Source organism: Nelusetta ayraudi, unplaced genomic scaffold, assembly GCF_046127955.1.
Source record: "Nelusetta ayraudi isolate G7.1 ecotype Tasmania unplaced genomic scaffold, CSIRO-AGI_Nayr_v1 ptg000024l, whole genome shotgun sequence".
Taxonomy (NCBI): Eukaryota; Metazoa; Chordata; class Actinopteri; order Tetraodontiformes; family Monacanthidae; genus Nelusetta; species Nelusetta ayraudi.
The window spans coordinates 1,496,664-1,522,252 of record NW_027466074.1 but is presented as its reverse complement, the minus strand read 5'-3'; the positions used below and the strand labels follow the sequence as shown (position 1 = coordinate 1,522,252).

The 25,589-nt window shown below is 44.7% G+C and overlaps 1 protein-coding gene across 1 annotated transcript in view; it reads left to right on the top strand.

Annotated features, from left to right (window-relative positions):
- The window catches only part of LOC142889834 (uncharacterized), a 62,073-nt gene extending 40,705 nt beyond the window's left edge, over positions 1-21,368 (top strand). Inside the window, exons 4-7 of the mRNA XM_076028490.1 lie at positions 17,303-17,464; positions 18,065-18,238; positions 19,584-19,757; positions 21,080-21,368. Of these exons, the coding sequence (XP_075884605.1) occupies positions 17,303-17,464; positions 18,065-18,238; positions 19,584-19,757; positions 21,080-21,368 (799 nt within the window). The remainder of the gene's footprint in view (positions 1-17,302; positions 17,465-18,064; positions 18,239-19,583; positions 19,758-21,079) is intronic.
- The last annotated feature ends 4,221 nt before the right edge of the window (positions 21,369-25,589 follow it).

The window sequence follows — 25,589 nt, the reverse complement described above, 5'->3', positions numbered from 1 at the left end:
CATGGTTCCAGAGACGCTGTAGAAGGACAGAAGACCTGCTCTGTGGTCCAGGTACACTCGCACTCTGGAGGACCGAGGACCTGAGACACGAGTACTCATGTTGTTGTGACGAAACCAATATTCACCTGGGTAACAATATAAACTCCAGGATTTGTCATTTGCTGTGTCTCAATTCAGGTTCTGCACCCTTGAGGCCGAGTGTCCTCCGTCTGAAGGAAGCGTTCTTAGAGTTCCCAGCCTAGAAGGACGGACCAAACCCCGCCTTCCCTGTAACCATTCGGGACGGTCTAGCTTTCGGCGTATTTCCTTGTTTCGTCACCGCCGTTCCCTCCGGCTGGCCAACCCCGGAAGTGACGTTTCTATAGTATCACGCTAACCATTGGTTTGCCATCTAACGATGCCGTTGAATGTTCAAATAAATAAAATCCTACGTTAAAAACTGGATACTTTATGTGAAACGTCAATATTTAGATTTATATGTCGTGTCTTAACCAGTACATGCCGCTAATTTCAGCTGACTTCCCAGGATCCCACGATGCTTTGCAGCAGCACGCAAAGCATCATGGGATACCCAAGTACGCAAAGGATAGTAGCGGTGTATCCTTGTAATCGGCTAAAACGAGTGCGTATTTGCGAGTGCGCATTTTGAGCGTCCTAAACACCCTCGGGAATTGGGACAAGCCTTCGCGCAGTGCGATGACGCAACTTCCTTTCAAAATGCGCACTTCAAGGATGCAGAACCTGAATTGAGACACAGCAATTGAATCCAAATCTACTTTCCTCTGACCTTCCTGCTCTGCCAATGTTCCTGTAGGCCACTGCTACACCAACCCCCTAAAATAAACCACAGAAGTCCCTCCCCCTTCTCCACTCAACCTCCCAGTAACATCGTCCAGTCAGACCTTCTCTACTCAGGACCTGCTTCTTGTCAGTGAATCTGTCTGGATGATCACAATAAGACTGAACTTCCTCCATGAATGTCACTTTTCTGTTCTCCTCAGATAATAACAGACGTTTGTGCACTGTGCAGAACTTGCTGTATTTCATCTCTCAGCTTGGTCCAGCTGCTGCCACGTCCTCAAAGTATCTCAGAGGACGGATCTCCAGGCTGGAGGAGTCTGGAGACGCACTGAGTGCTGGCAGTGAGGAGAACCTGTGGAGAAACTGGCTGTGGTCCAGTGTGTGTGAGATCTTCTCCAGCTCAGCGTCTCTCCTCTTCAGCTCCATCATCTCCTGCTCCAGCTTCTTCTCAAGCTCTTTGACTCCACTCACTGCTGCCCCCTGTGTGGATCTGACCTGCTGCTGCACCTCAGAGCGTCTTTTCTCCAGCAGACGGATCATCTGGGTGAGGATCTTCTCGCTGTCCTTCACTGCTTTATCAGCAGAGCCGTTGATGGACTCCACCCCCTTCAGGTCTTCCTCTGTGTGCTGGATCTTCTGCTGGATCTTCTGCCTGGTCTCCTCCAGCTCTCTCTGCCTCCCAGGCCTCTGTACTGCTGCTGACACTGTCTGATGACCTTTATGTTCATCCATACAGCATAAAGCACAGATGATCTTCTGATCAGTGCGGCAGAACATCTTCATCACCTCATCATGACGAGGGCAGATGTTCTCCTGGAGCTGCTGGCTGGGTTCCACCAGCTTGTGTCTCTGTAGGGGAGCAGCATCACGATGAGGCTGGAGGTGAGAGTCACAGTAGGAGGCCCGACAGACCAGACAGGACTTGAGGGCCTTCAGTTTCCTCCCAGTGCAGACATCACAGACCACATCTCCAGCTCCAGCATAGCAGTGATCAGCAGGAGCATCTTGGAGTCCAGTCCCCCCCCCCCCCCCCCCCCCCACCCCCCCCCTGCAAAGAAACTTGGCACGTTAACTTTGCCGACACGTTAGCGTAGCGCGACAGCGATAGCGTGCTTCCCTCCCCCCGTCAACGTTAGCGCAATTTCCAACCAGCACTGCAGAGAGAAAGGCAATATCCAGGTGGAGTGAAAATACATCCCAGTGCCCACCATCACAGGCATATAGACGTAGATAAGATACATTTACATAAAATACCAGAATGTTTGTCAATTTTTCATTAAAACATATTTCATTTATTTAGTTAGATAAAAATGTTTCCTCCCAGCACAATATGTATTTGTTAATTTAACTCACATTCCTGCCATCATCTTAACACAATTCAGTGTCACTTTTAAGTTGGAAAAGCATAATAATTAAATTACTTAAATGGCACATTTCAAGTAAAACAGTTGCGATTTAGTCTATTTGTGGTGGTATGTGAGTTATACTTCCCATAAAAAGACTTCCTTTTACATCAAGAATATTTAAATTTTTCATAGATGACTCCCAAAGAGAGACATATTCTGTCAAGGTCTAACCTGAAGACCACTCTGTCTGGTCCAAAAAGAATTATATTGAATTGAGAGCAGCTGTTCTTATTTTCTCTTTTTTGAGAGAGATTTGCTCAGATTTTCAGTTGACCTGTTGATTTGATTTCTCTGATTAAAATTAAAACATCCATCCATGCGTTTGTCTCATCAAGACCTATATTTTACATTTGACAGCCACTTAAAAAAAAATGCAGGTCAAAAATATGCATCATTTGCATACACAGGCATATGATGATTAGACCTCTTCTCCCTCTTTGTCAACACACAAATGCCTGCAGTTTCCTTTAGAAAATTGCTACAGACGTCATTCAAATACCTACGTGTTTGTCTCATCAAGGCCAATATTTTACATTTGACAGCATCCTCAAAAAAAAAAAATGGAGGTGAGAAATCTGCATCATTTGCATAGACTTCTTTCAGCAGATGTCGCCGGGCGTCGGCAGAGGACGGGGGTCAATTGCGGGCGTCGACAGGGGTCAGGCGTCATCGGGGGTCATCGGGCATCGCGTCGGCCACGGCGGCTCAGTCCCGCAAACGCTGCTTGCAGCTTTAATTTATTGTTTTGATTTAATTTAATTTATTAGTGTTAATGGCTGCTGAAAAAAGGGGATGAATAGTTCAAATTCGAGTTGAAAGTAAAATATACAAATGTTGGTAGTACTAGTAATCATTACTAAGTACAGTTATGCCCATCTGTTATCTTTGTTGGGCTTGAGTTTATGATTATTTTTTTTACCCTGTGCATCTTTTGTTTTGTTAGTAGTACTTGTCATTGCTCCAACACGAGTAAACATGTTGCGTCCCACTAGATGGCGCATTTGCCTTATTGACAAGCACCACGGTCATCGGAGCTGATCGCTGCCACTCTCAGCAGCGTGCGTCTACTAAGGTCTACTAAGATTCCACAATCTATTACACCTCATGAGCAAAACAGGCTACAGGTAAAATTAAACATCTTCAGTTGAGCAACTCAGGCAAGTTAAACTGATTTAAAAACAAACAAACACTATAATACTAGGAAAAGAATCCTCTATATGTCAATAAATACAACAGATTGAGTATTCATTAAAAAAAAAAAATGCTTTCTTTAAATAAGAAAATCCAACAAACCAACAAGTGCAACACTAAAAAGCAAACCAACAATTAAAATAATGCTTAATTGCCTTAGCTTCGTCCCACACTTATCAGCTTAGCTACTAAGAATAACACACATTATTCACCTGGACAGAAGGAGGTTCTGAGGAACGTGTTGGTCCTGGAGCTTCCTGGTCAGGATGTTCGGGAGATCCCTCGGGCTCAATGTCTGCAGCGCCAACATATTTTAGAATTGCTCCTGCAGAAACAAGGCTCACTAGATCATCAAGCAAAACAGATCAGAAGCACATTTTCCTATTTTATTATTACAGTGATGTTGCAGTAATATAGGAAAATTAAAAATGTATTTGTTTTTAAATTAAACATTATGATTGCAGTGTCCCTTTAAAGCTTTTACCCAATTACAAAACTGTCACTTTTAAGAGTTTTTGGCATTACTTTACACACTGTACTAGTTAAAGTAATAAAACTAAGATAAATGACCCACTACCACAATAGTCTAAAATAGTCAACACCATGCCAAAAAAAGTATTTCCATAAAATATTTCTTTGAATTATAAAACAGTAGCACATTTCTAATGAAGGGCCTACAAAATACAAACTAAGCTTAGTAAATTCATCCTAAGTTAAGGCTAAAATAACATTAAGAGTCAAATATGTGAGAGACAACTTCCACTGAACAATAACAGGGGACTGACTACAACAACAACTACAACATGCCCTCCGTCCCTCCCTCCCTGTTAGAATGTGAATGAACGGGTGTGGAGTCAATCAGTCATTCCCATGGCAGGATAGGCCAACTTGACAGGATATGGTCAACTTTCATAAAACAAACAAAAACGCTGATTCATGACGAACAAATATTAGCCAGCCAGCTAACATTTATCCGACGCTAGCTAGCTGGCTAGCAGGACAAATAAACAAACTTTGGGGGGGGGGGACAACAGCGTTTCACCTCCACCTCTCCAGCCCACATCACAAACAAATAACTTACCTTTCCCCTTTGCAAGTTTTTCTTGATCAGTTTTCTTTTCCTTCCGTTTTTCCGCACCGCTGGGATAAGTCCATTTTGATGCCATTATGGTGTCTGTTTGTTTTTAATCCTCTCGCTAACGGGAACGAATCGTAGCTATCAATCATTCACATCATACCTGTCGGCGTCGCCGGCCCGCTACGTCACAACCTGCGTGACAGTGCGGCAAGCCCCCAGAGTCCAAGATGGCGTCCCATTCCTTTCAATGAAGTTGCTCACCCAGCGCATGGCTCCCAAAAACCTTTTGACTTTCGCATTGATGGGATAATAGAGCATGCGCAGTTGTGTCAGTGTGGAGATCGTCACTGACAGACGTGCGTGCTCACGAACCGTACAAAATTCAACATGGAAATGAATGTATTTTTTACGGAACAACTGACGATTGTTGTTTCAAAATTTTATCAAGAATAATGATTATTATTATTATATTAATAAAATAGTATTATTATAATAATATACTATTATTTGTGTATTAAACAAGTGAGCAATGTGCCACTGAATAATAAATGATAATTCTTTGAAGCAACTCTCTATGGACCATAACAGCACTGCCACACATATTTTTTTAATTAATAACCTCTTTGGAAAGCAGACAAAGTAATAAAATGATTGGTCTATTTATTTCATCAGAACTAAAAAAATAAAAAATAAAAACTCAACGATCTTGAAAGTTCCTCCCTTTCTCTTGCACCTGTCGATGTGTGTAGCGAACACAAATTTGCAAATATTTTGTCGTCCTCATGGAATTAAACAGTATACCATGTTAATTTATCAGCGAGTGCTCTCTCTTTTCATGCAATTCATCACTCTTAACATGTAATGCTGAATCATGAAAGCTATGGAGCAAAAAATAATAATTACATAAACGACGAGTGAAATAAAATGTGTCATTCATTCAGTAAAGATTTCATTCATTCATTCATTCATCTTCTATACCCGCTTATTCCTATTCAGGGTCACGGGGGTCTGCTGGAGCCTATCCCAGCTGTCTTAGAGCGAAGGCAGTGTGACACCCTGGACAAGTCGCCAGTTCATCGCAGGGCCACATAGAGACAAACAACCATTCACACTCACATGCACACCTACGGACAATTTAGAACGTTCAATTGACCTCACATGCATGTTTTTGGAGTGTGGGAGAAAGCCGGAGAACCCGGAGAGAACCCACGCAGACACAGGGAGAACATGCAAACTCCACACAGAAAGGTCCCAGGTCCGGGCCCCGGAATCGAACCCACGACCTTCTTGCTGTGAGGCGGCAGCGCTTTTATTTCATTTAACAAAGCATATCATTATTTCATCATGCATTTAATTGTTTTGTGGTCCTGTGTTTTAGTGCTTCATAATTGTATTCTGTTGTCAAATTTGCCCATCAAAGTCAGATTAGTAATCCTGTACATCAGTTTAAGGAAAACCAATTCTAGGTAATGGATTGCAGATCTGGTAGTGACCTGTTACAATGGAAAGAAATGTATACATAATAAGTACGTCTGTGTGCCCGATATTTTAGCTAACACTAAACTTTCTGCACAACTGTCTGCATTGTGTTTAAGTTTAAATTAGTTAAATATGTTTGCATACCCAATTTTAAGTAAAATTACACAAAAAAAATATTGTACATTTATTTTTGGAATGTTTTGCTTTTTACAGCTTTCCTTTTGGGGACAGAAAAAGGTTGCACAAATGGGTGGAAAATGTGAGAAGAAAAAACTGGACACCCAATGACAACTCCAGGCTGTGTGCTCTTCACTTTGAGGAGAAATCTTTCATTTTGCGTGGTGAGAGAAAGTGCCTAACTTCAACAGCTGTCCCAACCATTTTTAGTTTCTTCAAATCAGGTAAGAGCATGTCTACCAAACAAAAGGTAAGTGAGTCACACACACACCCACACACACACACGTGATTTTGATCAAATCTTTGACCACACATATTCTAAAAAATGTAAAGAGGTGTCAGAGATCTTGGAAGAAGACAGTTTTCTCGTGATTCAGGAACCATGTGACAGCCATACTGTGTCTGATGTAGATGTAGAGGTCACAAATGATGTACAGATCACCAATGATGAAGAGGTCACAAATGATGAAGAGGTCAGAGCAACAATGAAGGGATTTTACATTGACTGTTCAGTTAACATGTTCAATGTTAAAATATTCACATGAAAAAAACTTGAAAATCATTACGGCAGACGTAAAAAAAAATTTGTAAGAAAGTGTTGAAAGTTATCTTGAAATCATTTATGAGGATACTCATTATAATATTGATGAAGTGTTGTTGTTTCATGTTTTGTTGGCTGTTTCAAGGGTTTATTTAGTTTGTTGTGACACAATCTAAGGTTCAATTTGTAAAGAAATAAAAGTTCTTGTTAAAAAAGATAGTGGTCAAAGTGATATTAGTGTTATTTGTGTTTGTGTTTTTTGTAGTCTTGTCTGAATTTGTCCTGTTCGTTTCTGGTCTGTGTTTGTGTTCCCACTCTTGGCCTGCACCTTGTCGTGGTGAGTGGGCTTTTAACTAAGACAGGCCAATTATATATATTGTGTGAAGCCAGCAAAACAGTCATTATTATGAGAATTATAACTGAAGCACACTAAATAATACACCATAAGTCACATTTTGCTTTTCTGTTATTAATCTAATGTGTGTTATGTCAAGCCTCCACAGTGGCGTACTGCAGTCAGGATGAGACGACCAAGGTGAATGGATGGACGGATTGATGAGCCCAGCGAGCCTCCACCATCCACAGACAAGCCAGTCCCATTTTCCACCCAGAAGGATGTCTCTTCCATCTATCTTTGCCTGCCAGGGAAATGCAACCAAACATAGTAATTACAGATGGTGTTGTCTCTGTTAAAGTGACACATGAAAAAAAAATAAATAAATAAATAAAACATATATATATATATATATATATATATATATATATATATACATATATATATATATATGTTTTGTGATTCATGTTCATGACAATAACAATCGAACAGATTTTCTTCATTCTTCCAATGAGTTTCGCAAACAAACATGGAATTTTCCATGGATCATACTAATACGTTTGTAGATTATATAAAGAAAATTATAAAACACATTTTTTGCGGTTTTATATTAAAGCAGATAGTCAAACGTAAATGTAGCATGGTAATGTTGCGAAGACACATTTATTTTTGTTTTTCTTTGTTTCTTTAGAAGCTTTTATTTTGGTTTTCAGTGGAAGCACAACAGACAACACACATGTTAACGTCCGCTACTACGGTTCGCTCCATATAGGTCTCACGAGCCACTTGAGAGACTTCCTCTCGAGCGTTATCTACTTTTTACATTTCAAAACACAGATCCATACCCGACTTCGACTTGAACTTATTAATCATGTCGTTTCCCACATTCAATCTTACTCATATACATTTAAATATTCACATTTCTACTGAATAAACATCCCATAACGTTAAACGAACACTAACGTAACCGAGCGTCAACCCCGCCTCCTGGTAACCTAGCAACGTTCTAGCCGTTGTTTCCTCTTCGCTAGGTAATCACTCGGAGACGATACATTCAAAACGTAAATTTAACTCACATACCCTCGATCTCAGACTTCAATTACGAAACAGCCACACATACATTTGCTCTTATTTTCAACCATTTCCCCTTCTCACCTGTGGAAGCACAACAGATAACACACACGTTAACGTCCGCTACGACGGTTCGCTCCACATAGGTCTCACGAGCCACTTGAGAGACCTCTCTAGCGTTATTCTCCGGGGCGAACACGACCTCCACTGGTAGAAGTGGGTAACTGCACCCTGCTCACTGATCACTCTCACACACGCCACAAACCACAACAAAAGCAGGAACAGTGCTTTGCCACAATTATGCTACATAAACACGTCCTGGTCCCCTCTGGATCCTCTTTTCCGGTCCTCGCGATCACTCTCTTGGCTGCGGTGGGCATGGTTCTGCCCGCGGTGTCTTCCTTTGTCAGGGCATTCTCTGGCCCAGTGACCCATGCGGCCGCAGATGTGGCACGCCCCCTTTTCGCCTCTGTCTCCGCTAGTCGCCCTTCGTCGGTTGTCGTTGTTCCTGTAGGGCCGTCTCGCCGTGTCACTGAGGTGCTTCATCATGGTGAGGGAGGCACGCTTTATCTTCTTGTCCTCTGCATCGCTGGCCTCCTGCAGAAGCCTCTCAGCGTGCACTGCATGACGTCGGACCTCTGTCAGCCGGGCATCTTCAATCCCCACGCAGCAGCTTCTGTTAACTGCTTTGGCGATCTGGGGGAGCAGCCCTTGTCTGAAAGCAGTGATGAGGCTGGCCGTTTGGTTGACGGCAGTCCTGATGAACGTGGCGACGCTGCGGCGTCGGTGCTGGAGTGCGCAGGGTTGTACGGTGGTAGCGTTGGATGAGGGCAGGCGGGAGGAGGGAAGACAGGCATGTCCAGGAGAGGGTCCCTCGGGCCTGTAAGAGAAGGATACAGACAATTTGGTGCATTTGAATGCTCGTGTGTGAGTGGCTCCTTTTCTCCCTCCTCTGGGGAGTGTGTGTGAGTGTGTGCACCCTCTGCCGTTATCTCTGTCACCCCTGTGCTCCAGCGCCCAGCGCTGTTCACACCTTTCTTTACTTGTTTCCTGTCCCTGACCTCTGCTTCAGGTTTCCAGAATGAAAAACACCTTTCATGATCTTTGATGATTTGAATCTCCCACCTGTTTGGGTTTTTCTTTTTTGTAACCTTTCCCTCTGCTATCTTCAATTTATCCCGGAGGTTTCTCAATTCCTCCATACTCAGTGATCCCCCTGCTGGGAAATCATACTTTTCAACCCAAACATCCGACATATCAAGACAATCTGGACCGTATTTTTTCCGAATGTCGTCCACAATTTGTCCCCCCTGGGGAACTGCAGCAGCCACTTTGCGCTGGTTCTTCCCCATCCCTGTCTAGACTTATTACTTGTAGCTGCACAGGCGTCCCTGTGCCCCCTTTTTTTAATCAGGCGCAAAAAGGTCGAGAAAAAATTCACCCCTTCGGTACTTAGTCACCAAAGGTTTTGCCCGCTCAGCCCTCACCAACCTTCTTGGATATCTGGTGAGCGGGACAGGCCCGCGATATGACCTTGACTGGCGCGATATTATGATTTAGCGTACGTTACGCTCAACGTCATTCCGTGCGGCAGGTAAAAAAAAAGGTGGTGTTGTCCCGGGTGTCCCAATTCCATCGCAAGCCGATCGGAGCCGATTATCACCCGGCTCGTTTGTCGGGTTGGTTGACCCGTTTTGTCGTGCAACAGCTGCAACTGCAAACTGCAGGCTTCAATTTACCGACGCCTTACACATGTGATGGCATGGAGACTGTGCATTGTAGCAACATCAGTCCCCTCAGAGAGAATCTTCTCCAAAACAGGGCAGATATTTACAGAGAGAAGAAACAGGATCAGCCGCACAAAGATGAGGCTCTTGGTTTTTCTCATTGTCAATCTTCACTAAAGGACAAAACTGTTATCTGAATGATGATTTTTTTTTTCTTTTTGTTTTACACATTTTAATTTATATTTTGTTGTGTGAGTTTCTGTAAGCGTATGTTGTTTGACTTTACATTTGTGTAGTAGTAAAAAACTAAACGTTTAAAATTGGTAATAGTTATTTAGATAGAGGCACCTAGACCCACCTGTGGGTCATAACACCCCCTCTCTTAAGAACTAAACCCTATTAACATACCTACAAACAAAACTAAACAAGAAAAACCTCAGTTCCCCTGAAATAAGAATTCCGCAGCTAGTCCACATGTACACGTGATAACGCATCTGCCAACACATTATCAACCCCCCTTCCTGTGGCAAATCTGGAGATTGAAGTCTTGCAGGAGCATAGACCACCGCATCTACGGCTGGTTTGATTGCGCATCCTATCCAGGACCACGAGGGCATCATAGTCTGTAAAAACCTGACCCCAAATTAACATCAAGATGGGCACTGTCAGAAGGAGAGCCAAAGCTTCTTTCTTAACTTCCCAGAATTGACTCTGTGTGCGTGCTGCTTAGTTGTGGCATGTCCCTCTACTTCTATGTCATGGTGCAAAACTGACGTACGGCGGGGGTGGTCAGAAAACAATAGTGGGTGGCTCTCAATTAATTTAACAATATCATGACGGGCTGATGCAGGCAAATGGGACAAAAACAAGCTTAAGTTATTCATAATTTCAGAGTTTCCCAGGCGCGCCGAATGAACACCGATTTTTTTTTTTTTTTTTTTTTTTTTCATGAGCCCTCCCTCCGCCAATGGGCACGGATGGGGCGGAGGCTCAGGCGACACATTTTTCCTAGCGACGTAACGCCCGGTTCACACTGGACGCGGAAGCGCCACAAAGCGCCGCAAAGTGCCGAGCGCTTCCATTCGGCGCCCATGTTAAGCAATGTAGTAGTTCACACCAGACGCGAACAGGCGCGCGGCTCCCCTCGCGGATCGCGCCATGCATTTAACGTCAGTTCACTGGACGTGGAAGCGAAGCGCCGCCGAGCGCTTCCATTCGGCGCCCACGTTAATCAATGTGGTGGTTGCGCGGCTCGCGGCATGCATTTGTTGTTTCGGCGTCTGCTCTATTTCGTGCGCGAGCCGCGAGCGGTCCTCGTCAATAGTACAGGAAGTCGCTCAATAAAAACGAGAAAATCCGGTGAATTTTCAAAATAAAAACCCAATGACAAATTCGATCATATATCATATTTGTATGTTATATTTGTCAGTACATTGTATCAGAGTGCGAGAGAGTTTAAACACACACACACACACACACACACACACACACACACACACACACACACACACACAGGAAGACTTGATCAAAATACGTCAGTTTGATCCTAGAGATGCCGGTCAATGATCATTGTGAAAGAGGTCTTGTCTTGAGATGGACACCTGAGTGCGTGTTTCTATTTATTTACACACACACGCACAAAAGTGAGCTATGGAGCGGGCTGGCTACGGGGCGAGGGGGGGCAATGACGAAAATGATTTTTTTTATTTTATTTTTTTTAAAGAAAAAAAAAAGAAGTGAAAAAGTGGGAGTGAAAAAAAGAGTGCAGCTGAGCAGAAGCGCTTGTCGACCGTCGCGGAGCTGTTCGCGTCTGGTGTGAACCAGTTGGAGCCTCGCTCGCGAAATTCGTTGGCGCGGCGCTTCCGCTTCCATTGAAATGAATGGCACGAGCCGCGCGCCTGTTCGCGTCTGGTCTGAACCACTACATTCAGTGCGTTTACATGGCACTAGAGAAAATCGAATTATTGCCTTAGTCCGATTATGATCGGAGAACTCACGTGCATGTAAACACCTTACTCCGATTATGATTGGAGTTTGAGAACTCCGATTGGAATCGGAGAACTCCGATTGAGACACCCAGATAATGCGATTGGAATTCGAATTTCTCTGCCATGTATACGCCTTAATCGGACTATTAACTGGACAATGCGAGTGCGCATGCGCCACGCCTCGCTCTCGCGACTCATGACCGCACAACTACGTCGTCTAACAAAACAGACGGCGCGAAACAACCTGGCAAACGCGAATAAGAATGTTGACATTTGGAGAGAGGATGAGACCGGGGCGATGCTTTCTCTTCTAAAAGAGATAGACATATTAAAATAACGCGCAACGGAGACCTTTTTAAAAAGGGTAGCGCAGCAAATGCAGGGCTCCGGCTTTGCGCACCCCTGAACAAATACGTATTCCTTCGTATTTATATTTCTACCTTTTCGTTCACATTTTTTGTAAGTTAGAAGAATTTTAACTTTGTAAATAAAAGCACAGCAAAGACATGTTTTCCTGATTTGTTTTTATTTGGGTAATTTCGCTGTTATTCTGCTGGAAACGGCGTGCAGCGGCACCAGCTTCTTCCACGGTCGGCACTTTAATGAGCGTGTGTATAACTGAAGACACCGTTCCTTTGCAAAACCTGTACACAAACTCTCCCACCAGTCTGCTCCGAACCCGAATCCAACAAGAACGAGAGTTTGGGGTCCGTAGCAACGGCACAAAGCGTAGCATCGAAGTGTTGTTGTAGCCCTCCAACAGCAAACAACGTTCTTGTCTGCCTTTTAAAATAACCAGGAGCACAAGAAATAGGGTACACCTTATCTGCAAAGCAAGTAACACGTACATTATGAACTATCGTTCCATATCATAATAGATTTAATATGTCAACCGAAAGCAGCTGACCGGCTGAAAAGACTCACTCCACCCCCTAGTGTTGGGAGGAGGACCCGTCAATAATTTGAATTTCTCAGCTGCATGTATACGGGGACCAAGGTGAGAACTCCGATTGGACGAGAAAACCGAATGATTGCTTAGTCCGATTAAGCTCTGCATGTAAACGCACTGATTGATTAACATGGGCGCTGAATGGAAGCGCTTGGCGATTTGCATCGCTTCACTTCGCGGCGCTTCCGCGTCCTGTGTGAACCGGGCGTAACTTTTCAACATTTTGACGTGGCAGACGCGGGATGATCGTTTTCTATCAGGAGTGTGCACTACATAATCTGTATCGGAAAGTTTGTGCTCCACGACATACGGACCAGAAAAACCAGCCTGCAAACCGGAACCGGGTAACGGCAACAATACCAACACTCGGTCGCCTGTCTCAAAAACTCGAGCCACAGCTTTCTTGTCAAACTGCCGCTTCATTTTAGACTGGCTGGCGACAAGAGTTTGGTGAGCAGTTTCACAAGCACGATGCAAGCGTTCACGGAAAAAAAATTACGTAATCTAACACATTATTCTCTACTCGTTTAACATCGGAAAGCCACTTACCCCTTAACAGACGCAAGGGTCCTCTCACCGAACACTAAATCAGCTGGGCTGAACCTGAGGGACTCCCACACATACAATCGACGACTGAAGATACACTTTATGCTGCGGAACCATCACTGTGCTCATTTTAACCCCCCCCCCACACACACACACACACACACTAAAATATACGAATTGCAGTAGGTTGGTTTTGTTGCTCTTGGTTGTCCGTTACTTTTTTGAGAGTTAGTAGTAGATAGATCCCTAGATAGTAAGTTTGATAGATGGATAGAAATAGATAAGTTAGTGAAAGTTACACACACGCACATATATATATATATATATATATATATTAACCTCTTTCAATGAACTCCAAAACATACATGGTCAAAATCCATATTATTATTATGTTGTTGTTTTTTTTAAATGCTCATACAAAACAAAAAAAAAGTGTCACATCCACTTGTAGTGCATTATTTTTGCCAGCAAGCTTCTCTTGTTACGACTGACCACATTGACCCATATTTTCCATATACTCACCTGAATCAACGGCCTTCCCCGAGGTGATAGGTGGAGTGACACGCAACCAGCACGTGACCTCTACGACGAGCTTCCACCCACGGAAGTGCCATAGGAGGACACGGATTAAATAGTATGGCTTGTCCACTAGAAGGCTGTATTATGGTGTACATAATATAAAACTTCGGCCCAGTTCTGCTTGTATTGCAATGGTTGCTGTTCCTGAAGTTTCATTTTTCGTCCCTTTTTATTTTTTACATCCATGTTTGTGATGGAATAGTATTGTGAATCGCTAGCTCGCATTGCATGCTGGGAAACAGCGTCACTCAAGGAAGTTTTGGCTTCGCTGACACGGTCCTGAAGGGAAGTGGGTTTTACTGCACTGGAACGGGATGAATGTGTTCAATCAAGCAGTACAAACCTGATTAATTGTCTTAATACTTCACTTGGAATGGCCATATTGTTTAGGATTAGAATTAGATGACAACTTGTTCACAATATTTGCAACTATTCAATTTGACCAGCAGGTGTCAGTAGAAGACGAAATTTCATGTTGACTACTTCCTATGTACTTTTATTTGATTTTTTTTTTTTTTTTTTTTCAGTTTCCAGTCTAGGCCTTTTATGGTTTCATCCTTTTGTTTTGTGGTATTGTGTTTTGTTAACTTTTTGGAAAGATGAGTAATCCTCAGGGTAATGTTTTTGTAACTCCTTTTGGTGTTATTGCTGCTAGTTTTGTAGGTCAGATGGGTGATGCATTGATTCAACAGGTCAGCCAGCGGGTGGCACAGGACATTATCTCTCACCTCAGTGCATCTGTCACTACCCCTTTACTCAGTGCTGCCCCTTCACCTGCCCATGCTGATATGCTAGCCAGTTCCCCTTTACATAGTGCTACCCCTCGACCTAGCCATGCAAATGTGTCTGCCACAAATGCTTTTGACGTGTCCCATTTGCAATATGTCCCTCATCGAAAGCTGAAGGAGCCCCCCTGCTTCAGAGGAGACAACTCAGACTCTGTTTCCGTCCAGGAGTGGGAGGAGCTCATGAGGAGTTTCATTAAGAGGGGGAATCTGCAACCTGAGGAACAAGCGGAGGAGATCCTTGTTCATCTTGGTGGCAAAGCAAAGGATGTTGTCAGGTTTGGGACCAGGAACAGTGGTATTAACATCACCTGTAACCCCGATGCCATTTATGGTCTCTTGCAGAAGCACTTTGATTCTGTTCCGTGTTCACCACTCCCATTAGCAGACTTTTACACCACTCTTCCTGGGAAGGGTGAGGATGCCTTTGACTACTGGCTTAGACTGAACTGCGCTGTTGACTTGGCCATTGAACGTCTGAAGGAGCAAGGAAAGTCACTGGACAGCCCCAGCACTGAGGTGACTCGAATGTTCATAAAGAACTGCCCGTCTACTGAGCTCGCCATGACCTTCAGGTCGAAGACGATAGACAAGTGGACTGCTCGTGAAGTCCAAGACATTCTGAACGAATATCATTCTGAAATGATGTCAGTGAACAGAACTTCCAGAGAAAGGGTGTCAGTGAATGCTCTTGCTGCTGTCTCGCCACCTGCACCACCTGCTGAAGAACAGAGCCCACTGCAGCCACAGGCCACTGACCCTGATGCCCTGAACCGCCTTATTAACATGCTGGAGAAGGTGCTCCTGCAAAGATCTTCCCCAGCTTCAAACAGTCCTGTTCATGGTCCGACTCGACGGCCTGGCCCAAGGCACCCCAGGATCAGTGGGTTGCACTTGGAGGAAATGTCTTCTTCTCCACCATGGACTTGACGTCTGGCTTCTACAATGTGCCACTCCATGAAGAGCACAAAAAATACACAGCTTTCTCTTCACCTTTTGGCCTCCACTAGTACAACAGAATGCCACAAGGTCTGTCCAACAGTCCTGCAACATTCATGCGAATGATGATGTCAATCTTCGGGGATGAAAACTTCACTAGTCTGCTCTGCTATCTTGATGACCTGATGGTCTTTGCCCCAACTGAACAGCAGGCGCTTGAGCGTCTAGAGATGGTGTTCTCCCGTCTGAAAAGTCACAAACTCAAACTGGCCCCCAAGAAGTGTCATCTCTTGCGGAGGTCAGTAAGGTCCCTGGGACATGTCATTTGTGGGGACGGGGTGATGAAGGACCCTGACAAGATGAAAGCCATCATGGATGTGGGAGAGGCTGACCTGATGGAGAGTGATGGTGTGACCCCTTCCTGGAGGAAGATTAATTCTTTCCTGGGCCTAATCTTCTACTATCAGCACTTCATAGCTGACTGCTCTGCTAAAGCAAAACCCTTGTTCAGACTTCTCTCTGGAAGGCAGGTGCAGCATAAGGCCATGAGAGGCAGGAAGGTGAAAAAGCGATCATCTGCTCCACCAGCGCTTATGGCAAGCGACTGGACTGCTGCATGCAAAGAATCGTTCCAGACCCTGAAGAATGAATTAGCTTGCAATGTCACCTTATCCCACCCCAACTTCAGTGAGCCCTTCGTTCTCGCTGTTGATGCGTCGTTTGATGGCATTGGCGCAGTCCTGTCTCAAGTGCCACCAGGTGAGACTGTTGCTCGACCTGTCGCTTTCGCCAGCAAGACACTGTCCCGATCACAAATTAACTATCCAGCGCACAGGTTGGAATTCCTGCCGTTAAAATGGGCCATTTGTGACAAGTTTGGTCATTGTCATTGCCCATTGTCCTACATCTTAACAAAGCCATGTTTGGACGCATGTGAACAAAGATGGGTTGCTAAGCTTGCCGCATTCAATTTCGATCTGAAGTATGTCCCTGCCGTTAGGAACGTTGTCGCTGATGCGCTAAGCCGCGAGCCATTCGTTCAGTCATGTATCAGTCAACGTCTGATGAAAGAGCCCTACGTTGCACTGCTGGACGAAGTTAATGGCATCGTCAGGGGTACAGCGCAAGATGCCTTCCGGCTGACAACTGCCAAGTTCTTCAAGAAAGGGAACCAAGACCATCCGATTCTGATGCTGAAGCCGTTATTTTATTTTGAAAGGTGACCCGCAGCTATTTTAGGTCGAGAAAAAAAAATGGCCGAAATGTTTGTTTGATGGAAATCGGGTCAAGCCAGAGTGGTTGGTGAGCCAAAAATTCTTTTGACCTCACGTTGTCTGTGTTGCCTCGAACCAAAAACTCAAGAAGGAAAATAAACGAGTTAAATGGAACCCACGTCTCATCAATTTATGAATGATGTAGTGGTGCTGGTATGACGGACGGACATTGAAGACATGATGATGATCATCAACTGTGCCAGTGGTGAACAGTGTTTGCATACCACTGCAGTGTCCCGGCACCACGCACCACAGATGTAAACACATGCTGCACCACCGCGGGACTTCCCTCCATTTACATGATGATGGTGATGGTGATGGTGATGATGATGATGATGATGATGATGATCAGACATTAATGAGTCTTGATTCACTTTCACTGTCTTTAGAATCTCACATGTCGACCACAACTTCTCTCTCTGCTCTCCTTCATCCAGTGAACTCTCAGAGCTTGAGTGTGCAGTGGTGTCTTCAGCTCTGCAGTCCAGCCCCTCCCACCTCACACTGCTGGACCTGAGTGAGAACTTCCTGAGGGATCCTGGAGTGAAGCTGCTCTGTGCTGGACTGCAGAGTCCAAACTGCAGACTGGAAGTTCTCAGGTCAGTTCCTGCTTTCTACTGGTGGACAGTGTGTGTCAGCAGATGACAACTGGTGTGTAACGCTGCTCAGTGTGAAGACTTTGAAGCAGATATTAAAGACTCATCTAGACAAAGTGGATGTTGTTGATATTTTCATGTCAACAATCTGCAGCCAGAAAAGACTTTGGATGGTGGAAGAAAGTGTGGAGAATGTCTCCAGTCACTTTGGAGCTCAATGGAAGTTGTTGATTGGAGATGAAGGTCACATGACTGAGCAGAAGATCCTGTGAAGAAATATTAGAGGCAGATTAATAGTGCAGCAGTATTTCTTCATCTTGTCCTTTGAATGTGTTTGACTAGTAACGAGACTCTGATGACTGAAAACAGCCACAAGCACACAAAGGACTCACTGATTATTTTCCATCTTCACTGCTGATTGGCTGCACACTGACTGACACACTGCTGTTGTTATTGTGTTGACTACCCACTGGCACAATGACTCCTTTGAGGGAATGACTCAGTGATCCCAACAGCTGCACATCTGGATCATCAACAGGGAGAAATTACTGTTAATATGACATTTACACCATGGAAGGAATCAAATATTGATTCTTTATTCAGGCTGGAGAACTGCTGGTTGACAAAGCTCAGCTGTGATTGGCTGCTCTCAGCTCTGAAGTCCAACCCCTCCCACCTCAGAGAGCTGAACCTGAGTTGGAACCACCTTAAGGATTCATCAGTGAAGGAGCTGAGTGGTTTTCTGCAGAGTCCAGACTGTAAACTGGAGACTCTGAGGTCAGTTCACCCTCTTCACTCTACAACTTCTATCACTCTTGTTGTTGTCGTCATGATTTTCACTTCACTGCTGTTGGAAATTCAATTTGCAGACACTTTTTTTTTGATAATGAATGAAAGGGCGTGTTTTCATTGCCTCACCTCGCCTCGCCATGGTATGGTGTTAGGGTGTTTGCACTGGCCGCTACACAGTTGTAGGGGGCGCTGTTTTGGTACCTCAATCCCCCAGGGTCCGAGCAAGACGAAGCGAGTTTAGTGGTGACGTAGCGACGAGCAGGGCACTGGATTGGCTCCGTGTCCGCGTCGATGTTCCCTGTCAGAGCGGACATCCACGCCAACTCCTTTGACACAGAACTTCCGTGTCAGGTACATTTTACCGTGAATACAAATAGCTACTATTGGTGTTGTACAAATACATTTATGTGTATACAGTTTTTGAAAACAGCTTTTTCAATACATGTTTACTTTCGTCTTTTGGGGAGAGGCAGGCGAACCGGGAATGCCCTCGACGTCGCGAGTGTGTTCAACCATATTCGCGAAAACGACAAACGGCAAATGGAGAAGCGCTCGGTAAAGAAAACAAACAATCGAGTTGCTCCTGCGTGAGGCGCGGTAATCTAGGGAACCCCAGGAGTCTTGAGGAGAGAAGAAATACTGATTCGTCGAGAGGACGTGGCTCTTGGCCGCGAGGAAGCCTCAAACACCGCGGCATATAACAAAGTCGTCCTTGGCTCGCGAGGGCAGCTATTTCAAATAAGGAGGCGTGTTTACTGTCTGTTTTTCTGTTTGTTTGTTTTTAAATAAACGCTATTTCCCGTTGTATCCGTCTCATGTTTACTTTTGGTGAAAATATGAAGGTTGAACTACACATTTGCTCGCATGGAAAACGAAACAATAAATTATAAATGTTGCTGCATAAATGATCAACTGTGACTTCAGTGAGGGAAAGTGTTCTTTCTTGAACAGAAAAGCAACCACAGACCGAGCAGCAGGTATGAAACAACTTCTACTTTGTCCATCGCTGCGCTGTTGTGTATCGCACAGAAGTGATGCTGGGGAAAACATTGTCCCGCTTTACCGTGTCGACTCCGCCCACGGTCTCGTAATCACAGAGCCAATGAAAACGCAATCGTACCGAGGCGAACCGTGGTGAGGCAAGGCAATGAAAACACGCCCTAAACTGGGCTTGAAGGTACAGTGGGTAAAATCCTCCCATCTAGTGGTCAGATTGCAGACTGCTTTTGTTGCAGATTCTGAAGTCGACGTTTCACTTTGATGTTCAGAGTGATGACACCCTGGTAAAATTCCATCGTTATAAACTCTCCATCATTTCTTCTCTATTCAGGTTGGAGTACTGCTGGTTGTCAAAGCTCAGCTGTGATTGGCTGCTCTCAGCTCTGAAATCCAACCCCTCCCACCTCAGACACCTGGACCTGAGTCAGAACCAGCTGCAGGATTCATTAGTGAAGGTTCTGAGTGGTTTTCTGCAGAGTCCAGATTGTAAACTGGAGACTCTGAGGTCAGTTCACCCTCTTCACTCTACAACTTCTATCACTCTTGTTGTTGTCGTCATGATTTTCACTTCACTGCTGTTGGAAATTCAATTTGCAGACACTGGTTTGTGTTTGAAATGAGTGGAACTGGGTTTGAAGCAGGGGTGTCCATTAGGTCAATCGTGTGGAGTCCTCGTCACTTCCAGCAGGTAGAATGGTTCAGGCAGGAAGTCAATGATTAGAAAACACGGTGGTTGTGGTTGATCTTGGGGTGAATTCCAATTCCTCCCTTAACCCTCAATCTCAACCCTCAATCTCAAAAATGCGCGCTCTCTGCTAGGTGCAAATGCTGTCCCCATTCTAAGAACGTCCAGTTGAGGGAGGAGATTAAGGGCTGTATCGCCCTCAATATTGAGATTCTCCGGGACCACCCTTGGCAGTGAGGGCTACCCAGAAGGCATTGCGTATTTTCGCCAAGACATCTTCGAAAAAGATGGCGACGAAAAAGCGAGCTACAAATGGAAGTATTTTCTTAGTTAATAAAGATATAAATATTACGAAACCATTTTATTGTCTTAGTTTAAGAGTTTTTTATGGATTATTGACATTGTTGTTGCGTAACATTTTTATTTTTTTTACTTTACGATGTTTGTCAGCCGGACCGGCGGTCCCGGCTTCACGTTACTTGTGTACCTCGTTGTGTAGCGACGGAGGACTTCTTCTTTTTCATCGTCTTTTTCTTCTTCTCCTTCTTCTTCGTCGTTGTCGTCTTCTTGACAGACTGGACTTAGCTTTGGCGTAAGGCAGCCCCCCACAGTCTGAAGACGTAACTGCACTTAAGGGGTGTCCCATTTCTAAGCCCTTACACTTATTTTTGAGGGCCAAGATTGAGGGCCAAAGATTGAGGGTTAAGGGCGAGGGTTGAGATTGAGGAGTTAAGGGAGGAATTGGAATTGGCCCTTGGTCATAATGTCCGATGTACTGAATTTTGTTTTGACGCCTCGCTCGGAAAATACGCTTCAAAGTCACGCACAGCAGAAGCACCGGAGATCCTGGGAGATGCTGCTAGCAAAACATGTGCGTTACACACACACACACACACACACACACACACCGATTGTATAGTAGGTAGATCTTTTTGACTTGGTCATTTTAAAAGTAGCTTGCATGTTGAAAAAGTGTGAGCACCCCTGGTTTAAAGGTACAGAGTGTAAAATCCTGCCATCTGGTGGTCAGATTTCAGATTGCAGCGCTCATTCACTCACCCTCTCTCCTTTGTTGAGTGTCAGATTCTAAAGTCGACATTTGACTTTGATTCTAAACTCTCCATCATTTCTTCTCTATTCAGGTTGGAGGGCTGCAGGTTGTCAGAGCTCAGCTGTGATTGGCTGCTCTCAGCTCTGAAATCCAACGACTCCCACCTCAGACACCTGGACCTGGGTCAGAACCAACTGCAGGATTCATCAGTGAAGGAGCTGAGTGGTTTTCTGCAGAGTCCAGACTGTAAACTGGAGACTCTGAGGTCAGTTCACCCTCTTCACTCTACAACTTCTATCACTCTTGTTGTTGTTGTCATGATTTTCACTTCACTGCTGTTGGAAATTCAGTTTGCAGACACTGGTTTGTGTTTGAAATGAGTGGAACTGGGTTTGATGCAGGGGTGTCCATTAGGTCAATCGTGTGGAGTCCTCGTCACTTCCAGCAGGTAGAATGGTTCAGGCAGGAACTCAGTGATCTTGGTCATAATGTACGATGTGCTGGATTTTGTTTTTATATGTGCTGGATTTTACAGTCAAAGGTAAATGAGACGAATCGGCTTCTGCACCGCTCAGATCAAATAAAGAGACATAAAGCAGATTTCATTTTAAATCTGAAACTATAATAATTGTTAAAATCAATGTATACTTCAGATACCTGCATTCTGTATGAGAGCAGACAGGGACAGCAAAAAGAGTTTGGCTGTTGTTTTCTTTAAATACACGCCAAACTACCGTGCTTGTCGCGTGAGCCTGCAATCCTGGAGACGCCTCACTCGCAAAATACGCTTCAAAGTCACGCACAGCAGAAGCACCGGAGATCCTGGGAGATGCTGCTAGCAAAACATCTGCGTTCCACACACACACACACACACACACACACACACTCACACACACACACACACCGATTGTATAGTAGGTAGATCTTTTTGACTTGGTCATTTTAAAAGTAGCTCGCATGTTGAAAAAGTGTGAGCACCCCTGGTTTAAAGGTACAGAGTGTAAAATCCTGCCATCTGGTGGTCAGATTTCAGCGCTCATTCACTCACCCTCTCTCCTTTGTTGAGTGTCAGATTCTAAAGTCGACATTTGACTTTGATTCTAAACTCTCCATCATTTCTTCTCTATTCAGGTTGGAGGGCTGCAGGTTGTCAGAGCTCAGCTGTGATTGGCTTCTCTCAGCTCTGAAGTCCAACCCCTCCCACCTCAGAGAGCTGGACCTGGCTGAGAACTATCTTCAGGATTCATCAGTGAAGGAGCTGAGTGGTTTTCTGCAGAGTCCAGACTGTAAACTGGAGTCTCTGAGGTCAGTTCACCCTCTTCACTCTACAACTTCTATAACTCTTGTTGTTGTCGTCATGATTTGCACTTTACTGCTATTGGAAATTCAATTTGCAGACACTGGTTTGTGATAGTAATGAATGAAACTGGGCTTGAAGGTACAGTGGGTAAAATCCTCCCATCTAGTGGTCAGATTGCAGATTGCAGATGCTGAAGTGGACATTTCACTTTGATTTTCAGAGTGATGACACCCTGGAAAAACTCTCCATCATTATAAATTCCATAATTTATTCTCTATTCAGGTTGTGGGGCTGCAATTTGTCAGAGCTCAGCTGTGATTGCCTGCTCTCAGCTCTTAAGTCCAACCCCTCCCACCTCAGAGAGCTGGACCTGAATATGAACCCCCTGAAGGAGTCATCAGTGAAGCCACTGATGGATCTTGTCTACAGCAGTGACCATCAACTGAAGAGTGTGAGGTTAGTACTGGTTTGGAACCAGTGGATGATGGTTCCAGCACCAAAGCCAGTTGATCCCACAGCAGAGGTCCAGTGTTCCCAGTCACAGTGTGAGAGGAGGATGGTGACGTCCAGCTGCTCCTCATTCATCCAACATCTGCTGCCAAACTGCTTCTTCTCTCAGTTCACCACCCAATTATTGATCAGTTCATCTTCATCAGGCCTCAGTATCAGTCCAACACTCCATGGTCACATGAACTTCTGATGTTCCACACTTGACATGTGACTGAGAGTCTGCTTCTTCTCACCAGTCACTCCATCATCTCCATCAACAGTCAACGTCTCTGTGATGATGCGTTCAAGGACCGTCCTGGTCCTGACTCCTGCTGTCTCTTCTTATCTTTGCAGGTGGTGGTGAGGATGAGGAGAGTGAAGAGGAGCGCTCCATCTACTGGTGGCTGACAGAACTACAACCAGTGGAGCCAAACAGCAAGCTGCACGCACCAACACTGTGTGGGCGTGTCACGACCTTTGACCCCAGTGCAGCCTGGTGGCTGGCGGACTGCTTCTCCCTACAAGCTGCTGTGGTTACTGGGAGAGACGTCCCAGAAGCCACTGGTGGAGCTGAATCCTCAGTGGAAGAAGCAGGACTTGGAGCAGCTGCTCAGTGAAGGCAGCAGCAACACAACCACTGCTTCTGCTCTCATCATCCACGGCTGGAACATCTCAGCATGAAGGTTCCACACATCAACAACACACTGCTCTGCTCTCACTTCAGACTTCTATAACATCTTCATTTTGGAGGTGAAAAATACTTTTCAAGAGACTTTATTTCTGCTTCATGATCTTAAATAAGGAAATCATGTGGAAAAGATAAAGTGATTCACAACACCTGTGATGGGAACTCAAATCATTATTGAATCATAAGTAAGACAAAAGAAGTTTCCCTCAAAATAATTCATGGTTTTGATGCTTGCCAGATGTTTGTGTGGAGATTTCAGAAGGACATCAATGAATCAGAAGGAAACCAGATCATTTATTTTATGTGATTATGTTATATCATCCTAACTTTGTTACTAGCTCAAACATTATATTTCAATGATTCAATATTCTGACAATAAAAGCCATCACAACCTGTGTGACTTTGACCTCAACTGACATTTCATTTCTGCTGCTTTAACACTTTGATTATATATCTCCTGAAGTCCTACCATGGGGATTCTCCATATCTGAATAACTTGTGTACTCAAACCTTCTGTAGGCCATACCCACTTCTCCACTAGGTCTCAACATAAACCACATGAATCAATGAAAATAAATCTCACTTTTACAAACAAATCCAATTCAGTTCAAATATAATTTAAATAAAATAAATGATACATTATAATTAATCACCAACAGATAAATCAATGCAAGATATGAGGTGGTTTGCCCTCTCTGGGTCGGTGGGGAGGCCCTGCCTCAGGGGGAGGAGTTCCAGCATCTCGGGGTCTTGTTTGGGACAAGGGGGAGGTGTTCCAGGTGTGTCCCACCAGGAGGAGACCCTGCTGGAGGGACCAGGTCTCTGGGCTGGACTGGGAAGCCTTGGGGTCCCACTGGAGGAGCTGGAGGAGGTGACTGGGTCCAGGGTAGTCTGGGGGTCTCTGCTGAGGCTGCTGCCCCCGAGACCTGACTCCGGATACGGCAGTAGAAGATGGATGGATGGATGGATGGATGGATGGATGGATGCCAGGTGATAGAACATTTCATAAAAACAGACTCTGCATTATAACTTCTATTACACTCGAAATAACTCACTCCAATATAACTACACTCGTCCTTCTCTCACATTACATTGGATCACAATGACCAAACAACACAACAAAGACAATGATCCAACTGTACTGGCACGTCCAGACTCAGTGTAGGTCTGTAGGCCTCTTGGACCTTCATGTGAACCACTGCGTGTTGACTGGAGGTGAAACATGGCTGACTGCTGTCCTCCTACCTGGACAATGCAATCTCACTTTCAATCTCACAGCCACGAAAAAACCTGATTGTGATTGAGAGGTCCTCAGCAGCCAATCACTGTTGGGAGTCCAGCCTTCAAACACTCCTCCTGAATCCACAGTCACATCTGTGAGCATCTGGAACTTTGGCCCTGATCCTCCAGACCACACAACTTGGGATGACAGCGCCACCTACCTGTATCCTTTCAGCAGCCAGTCCATGTTCTGACCCGTTTCCACTGTGGCCTGTTGGCTCATCTGGACCGGAGTCTGGATCATCAGTGTCCAGGTTCATGGAATCTGTCAGAGTGCCGCCGTCCTGTCATGTAATGATAGAGAATCACTCTATTTATACTAATGTGCAGAACCACTAGAGTGTCATTTCTTCACTGCTGTCAGCAACAAGCATTTGGTGTCACACTGGTGTACAACACTTATGGGCTAATTAATAAGAAATGACATATTTAGGAATCACCCGCAATGCCCAGATTGTTGCTGCTTATCTGCTGATATGAGCCGTCAACTGTTGCAATATAGAACCACGGGCAGGAAATTACAATTAGTGTAGAGTGTATTATAATTTAAAACTTTACTAACGGTAGTTCTTTAAAGAATTTAGCAGGGATGGAACAGGCTAACGTGACGACGTCACTTGTAAAACGGTAGGAGCTCAACCTGCTGTCACGGTGAAAACTCCGTGTTACGTCCCGTCGAGGGGGACCGAGACGCAACGTGTGGCACACCTTCCCCCACTCCCAAGCCTCATTAATTTCTCACGGCAGTTGGCGGTTTTCAACAAAAACATTTATGAATCAGTAAATGAAAGAAACAAAACAACTTAACCGGTGGGCAGCAAAGGCTTCAGGGTGGGCCCAGGC